A 5,897-nucleotide genomic window follows, 5' to 3' on the forward strand; every position below is an offset into this window, starting at 1 on the left:
ATTTTTTTCCCGAATCTGCCACTGGGGAGTTTGTAGAGTGTCCTGTCCACGCCAATCGTAATGAAAGTTTGCAGGTCTTTGCGACGTCACATGTAAACGACAGTACATGCAGTTCTCTTGAAAATGGGCGCACGTAACATGGAGCAAAACAAACAAGGTGGCCGCTTGGTCCCGCCCTCTCATCTTTCGTGGGCCACTTTCAAACAAGTGGGCGGGCTCAAAAGGCTTTTGGACCAACCAGCGTTCGCCTTTAGGTTTAAACAGCCCCTGCGTGTCAATCATGTTTGTTGTGCCCGCCCCCTCTCTCCCTCCCTGGCGTCAAGCTCGCTAACCAAGTCGGTCTACCTCATCGCCATATTGGCTTCGGGGAAGCTCCTGTGTGCAGTTTCTCTGTTTTGTTTTTTTTTCCAGCGGATTTAAAGTGACAAGAAGCGGCTGCGAGTTGGCGGAGGCGACGCAGAGCTATCGCGGTTATCGGTTGAATGGCGTGAACGGCTTTTTTTTTTTTCTCCCTTTTCCCTCTTCAACCTACGTAGCTCATTATATTTTTGGATCTTACCCAGCGAAGAGTTGTTGTTTTTCACCCCGAAAAAAAGTGGACGCTCCCGGCTGTGTTTGTGTGTGTTTGTCGGTGGTGGTGGAGGGGTGGGGGGGATAAAAACAAGACAAAAAATGTCCGATGTTCGACTTTCCAGCGGGAGCCCGACGTTGGAGCGGAGCGAGCCGCGCTTGTCGGGGCACCCGAAGCCGTCAGCCTGCCGCAACCTCTTCGGCTCGGTGGACCACGACGAGCTCCGGCGGGATTTAAAGGGACACCTGCGGGAGTTGGAAGAGGCCGCCGCCGCTAAGTGGAGCTTCGATTTCGCCTCGGACGGCCCGCTGGAAAACAACGCCGGGTTCCGCTGGCAGCTGGTGGACTGTTGCGACGTGCCGGACTTTTATACGCGGCCGCCGAGGCGGGGGGCTTCGGGGAATAACCGTGTGGATGTAAACGGAAACCACCGCTGTGTCGTCGGGGAGCCAGAGGAGGAGCGAGCCGGTGGGCCGACGTCGTGCCCGGAGCAGTGCACCGCGTTGAGGAAGAGACCTGCCTGTCACGGTACTTAATTAACCTCCCCAACGGACTACTCCACATTTTGTGTCGTCCCATTTTTAATTTTAATTGTTTTATTTTTTATTATTTATTAATTTTTTATTTTGTGTATTTTTATTTTTTACACTTTTTTTATGCTTTTCCCAGAGCCCTCAACCCAAAGTAAGAGGTCGCACAGCAGCCCGGCTGAGTTTCCCAACCGGAGCCGTGCCGCCGAACACACGCCCAGAAAGCGCAGCGGAAGCCCGGGGAGACAAACGTGAGACCGACGGTGAGAGTTTGTTTTGCTACAAATGGACTCCACACAAGTGCTGTGATCAAAGGCTGTCTTGCTTCCATTCACTACTACTACTACTATCACTACTACTACTACTACTACTACATCTGCTAGTAGTGGTTTTAGTAGTAGTAAGAGTTTGTTGTGAATGTACAAACAAATGTTTCTTAAAAAATAAGATAACAGCAAGTTAACAAGTTTCAAAATATCAAATTATGTAAAGATAATTTATATAATGTGTGAACGTACGGACAAACATTACTAATTATGTGTGAAAGTGCTATTACGTGTAGTATTGGCAAGTCTGCGTCCACGCACGCGCACGCAGTGGCGTGTTTGCGCGTGCGACGGATGCGCGCACGTTTGTTTTTTTATTTTTTTGTATTATTATTTTTTCGCTGCACCTGGTTCGCGAGTTGTAAACAACTCGCGTGCGTGACTGCGAGCGTAGTAGTAGTAACACGTCAGCAGCCACTGCCCTCATGCGCGTGTACGCGAGGCGGAGGGGGTGGGGGAGGGGAGGGGGACTGTTCTCTGCGTGCACATCTGTCGACGCCCCTGTGTGTGCAAAACTGCAAACTTTTTGTGCTTTTGTCGAGTTAAGTTGTCGTGTTTTCCACGATTTACGATGCATGCTCTTTGCACGCTGCTTGTCAAGATATTCCGAACCCCAAACCTTTCTAATTTGCGTGTTATCTCACGGTGGAGAGCTTTAAAACTAATTTATTGTTTGTTGTTGTTTTTTTTTTTTTTTTTAAATCAAGAGTGCAGTTTTGCATGCTTAGTATGGCATTCATGTATAAATATATACTGCAAGTAATTTTTTTTGTCGCAGCCTTTGCTCTAATAATATTAATTCAACACTATAAGCCGAAAATGTTCCAATTTGCGGAGTATGTCACTTTAGAGAGCTGTTTTGATTTAATTTATTATTAATTTCATGCTACAATTTGCCCTCAGAACATTTTTATTGACGAGGGTTGCATTTTATTGTGATTATTTTTGTAGTTTTGATGTGCCGAGTTCAAAATCACAAGTGTTCAGTCACTTAATTTGCTTGTATTGTCACTGAGTACTTAAAACTTACCTTGTAGTACTTGAAATGTTTACACTACAATGCTGTTATAATTATGCTGCCGCTGGTTCTCTTACTGAAAAACACCTAATTTACTCCATGAACATGTATACAAACCTAACAAAATAGTTTAAAAAATTTTGGACATGTATACAAACCTAACAAAATAGTTAAAAATTTTGGGGGGATTATTATTTATTTAGTATGTTAAGTGTTGTAGGTTGTTGGCTTTCCTCGTGGTCATGTATATGCTATGTATGTCCAGCTTCATGTCCCGAGTCGTATTTAAATAACTCCCTTTCTGTTTTTGTTCTCCTCCCTCTCACAGAACTGAAGAAGCATTTTTCTCGGCGTACGTTTGGGGGGAAACCCTCCAGTGTTGGTCAACTTTTTTTTTTTTTTTTTTTTCTCGTTTTGGAAGAAGAGGAAGTACACGCATCATGAGAAACATATCAGCTCTCCTCAAGGACGCTGTTGAAGCACTGAATAAGAAAAACACTATAAAAAAAAAAGCAAGTTGTGGCACTCAAAAGATTTTTTTGTTTTTGTTTGCGTAAAGTTACTGCCTCTGAAAAAGCAGTCGATGTAGCAGTGTGCAATTAGGTTTGATTTTTGTTTATTTGCTCCTTTTTGTACTACCTGTGTGTATATAAATTATATTTTTTTTCTCCATATGTAGCACATAAAACAACATTGTGATTTGAAAACAAATCCTTTATACTTATATATTATATATTAAAAACAAAACAAGGTGTGAATTTTGATTTGACTTGAAGAATTGCAGTGTAGTTTGATTCCAAAATGCTGTTTTATTATTTACTGAAAGGCAGTCTTGACTTTGAAAAAAATAAATACAAAATTAATAATAAATACAAATATATACAGTATATGTATTTAGCTTAAGTCTCTCGACAGTGTATCTTCACTCGGTCATCTTCCAAACTGGTCAGTGAAGAGCGGTACAAATGTAGCGACTATTTTATGTTCCCCTCGCAGGATTGCAAAAAAATTTATTTTATTCTATTTAAATGGCCCTAATATTTGTGATGGAGGATTTTTTTTTTTTCTTTTCTTGGAGTTTGATTGTTTTCCATTTGTGTTCCTTGCACACCTCAGCCTTTTTTACAAGCGCTGCGATGGAGTTGCGAGGTACTTTTTGAAGAGAAAAAAAAAACGGTGCGAAAGGTCGCAGGTCGCGTGTAAAGTCCTCCTCTTCAAGTTGCCCGCCATAATTAACCCGGTTTGAATGTTCTTACAAGACCAAACTGATGGCCGCCAAGTGCTTCTTTTGACTTCACATAGTTTGACTTTGTGATAACTTTGAACTAAATCCACATTTATATATCTGTTTGTGTTTAGCCTGCTGAGGATGCTGCTGTTGGCGTCTAAAAGCTTTTTTTTTTTTTTTTGAGCCTAATGTTCTGACCCAGTGTCAAACTGGACCAGATGGAGAAACATCATCAGCTCGTCTCAGAAATGCAGTCACTATTGCCTGTGTACTTTTTTGTAAATATTTGGTTTGTACATTCTTTTGTAAAAAAAAAAAGTAAAAAAAAAAAAAAAAAAGTAAAAAAAAAAAAACACTGAGAAATTATACTAACTTATTTATGTCGAGCTTTTTTGTAGAATATAAAAAAACAAATGGTTATTTTTAATTCACGTTTATCCAAAGTGGCATTTACTTTATTGTAATTCCATTTTTTTAAAGCATTTTGTTTTTTTTTTGTTTTTTTTATATATATATATCTATATCAACAAGGTTGCAAACTGAGCCCAATAAAATATTTGATGTGGATTTTTTTATTTTTTTTGTGTAATGTGTGGTTATAAAATGTTGCAATCAATTAAAAAGATACAATTGAATCTAAATATACTTGTGGCTTATTTATTTTTAATATACGTGTGTGTGTTTATTAAAAATAAGTATATTCAGATTCAATTTTATCTTGTGTGTTTATGCCCTGCGATTGGCTGGCGACCGGTTCAGGGTGTACCCCGCCTTGACTGGGATAGGCTCCCGCACGCCCGCGACCCTTGTGAGGATAAAGCGGTACAGAAAATGGATGGATGAATGGGTGGGTGTGTGTGTTTAGTTAAAGGTTTGCCTTTTTTTTTTTCTGGAAAAATACAAGAAGTATGCAAGTGAATTCCATCCCAGTGTACACGTACGAGCAAGCTGATGATTGACAGGCGGCTTGTCCAATCAAAAGGTGAGGAGAAAGCAGCCCAATCTCTTCAGCCAGTTACATTGTGTAATTTATCACAGGAAAATGGCTTTCCTGGAGAGAAAAAAAAAGAGCCAACAACACAAAAGCAGAGGTTAAATAGTGAAAGCACAAACACATAATTAAAAAATATGTTCTTGTTTTTTTCCCCCTTAAAGTGTTTTTGAGCAAACGGATTTTCTGTGGGTGTTTTAGTGTGGCAAGTGACAAGCTGAGCGGGAGGGAAACGCCCTCTTTTGTGGTTAGTGCACTTAGGATTTGCACAATGAGCTTAATGTCTTCTCAAAATGGATCTTAGTTCACGTACAGTAGGGGTAAATCCCTTTTTTATTTGGCATGACAGAATTTATCAATATTTTCATTTGTTGAAAGGGTGTAAATTGAGTGATAGGGTTTAAAAAAATAACATGCATGCAGTGGCTGATCAGTTAAAGATATATTTAGTATTACGTTGGCCTATGATGATGTTTTCGTATATATATATATATATATATATATATATATATATATGTATATATATATATATATATATATATATGTATATATATGTATATATATATATATATATATATATATATATATATATATATATATGTATATATATATATATATATATATATAAACGGTGCAAATTTTTATTTGACTTGAAGAATTTCAGTGTATTTTGTTAGTGTGTGTGTGTGTGTGTGTGCGTAGTGAATGACTGACATTATTTACATAGAAAGAAATATTTCCATTATTTTGTATGTGAATGGAAAGACAGTATTTAATGTATGTGTATGCAAATTGAAATGATAGTAATAAATGTGTTGAGAGCAGGGTGAAAAAAAAATAAAAGTAAACTGTATGTAAATGGAAATAAATTGTTTACATTTTGTATGGGAATGGAAAGCTGGTATTTGGAATTATATGTTTGTGAATGGATAGTGTTTGAATTTTGTTTGTAAGTGAACGGACAGTATTTAAATTACATGTGTTTAAGTGTTTTGACATTGTAGAAAGTTGGTTGTAATTGTCAAAGATGCTCTTTTTTCTTGAGGTAATCTTCTCCACCTGTGTCTTCTGTTGCCTCCGCCACTTCCTGTGAGCCAACCACAGGAAGACACCTGCAGCCGTGCTCGCGCGTGTGTGTGTGAGGGGTCCAGTCATGAAGTGTGCAGGTGGGCAACCTCAGCTCAAGCCATCCACCCCCACCCTGAGCCGGGCCCATTGTCCCAGTGTGTGCGC

The 5,897-nt window shown here is 39.3% G+C and overlaps 2 protein-coding genes across 2 annotated transcripts in view; both read left to right on the forward strand.

Annotated features, from left to right (window-relative positions):
- Nucleotides 1-519, forward strand: part of yars2 (tyrosyl-tRNA synthetase 2, mitochondrial) — an 8,397-nt gene extending 7,878 nt beyond the window's left edge. Inside the window, exon 5 of the mRNA XM_061773562.1 lies at nt 1-519. This exon is cut by the window's left edge and continues 1,172 nt beyond it. The gene's annotated coding sequence lies outside the window, so the exon portion shown is untranslated.
- On the forward strand, nt 355-5,012 carry cdkn1bb (cyclin dependent kinase inhibitor 1Bb). Its single transcript, XM_061773572.1, has 3 exons — nt 355-1,099; nt 1,241-1,364; nt 2,774-5,012. Exons 1-2 carry the CDS (start codon nt 673-675, stop codon nt 1,354-1,356), a joined length of 543 nt encoding a protein of 180 aa, XP_061629556.1. The 5' UTR covers nt 355-672; the 3' UTR covers nt 1,357-1,364; nt 2,774-5,012.
- Nucleotides 5,013-5,897: the final 885 nt, after the last annotated feature.

The sequence above is a fragment of the Phyllopteryx taeniolatus genome, chromosome 5 (assembly GCF_024500385.1).
Source record: "Phyllopteryx taeniolatus isolate TA_2022b chromosome 5, UOR_Ptae_1.2, whole genome shotgun sequence".
NCBI classification, from domain to species: domain Eukaryota; kingdom Metazoa; phylum Chordata; class Actinopteri; order Syngnathiformes; family Syngnathidae; genus Phyllopteryx; species Phyllopteryx taeniolatus.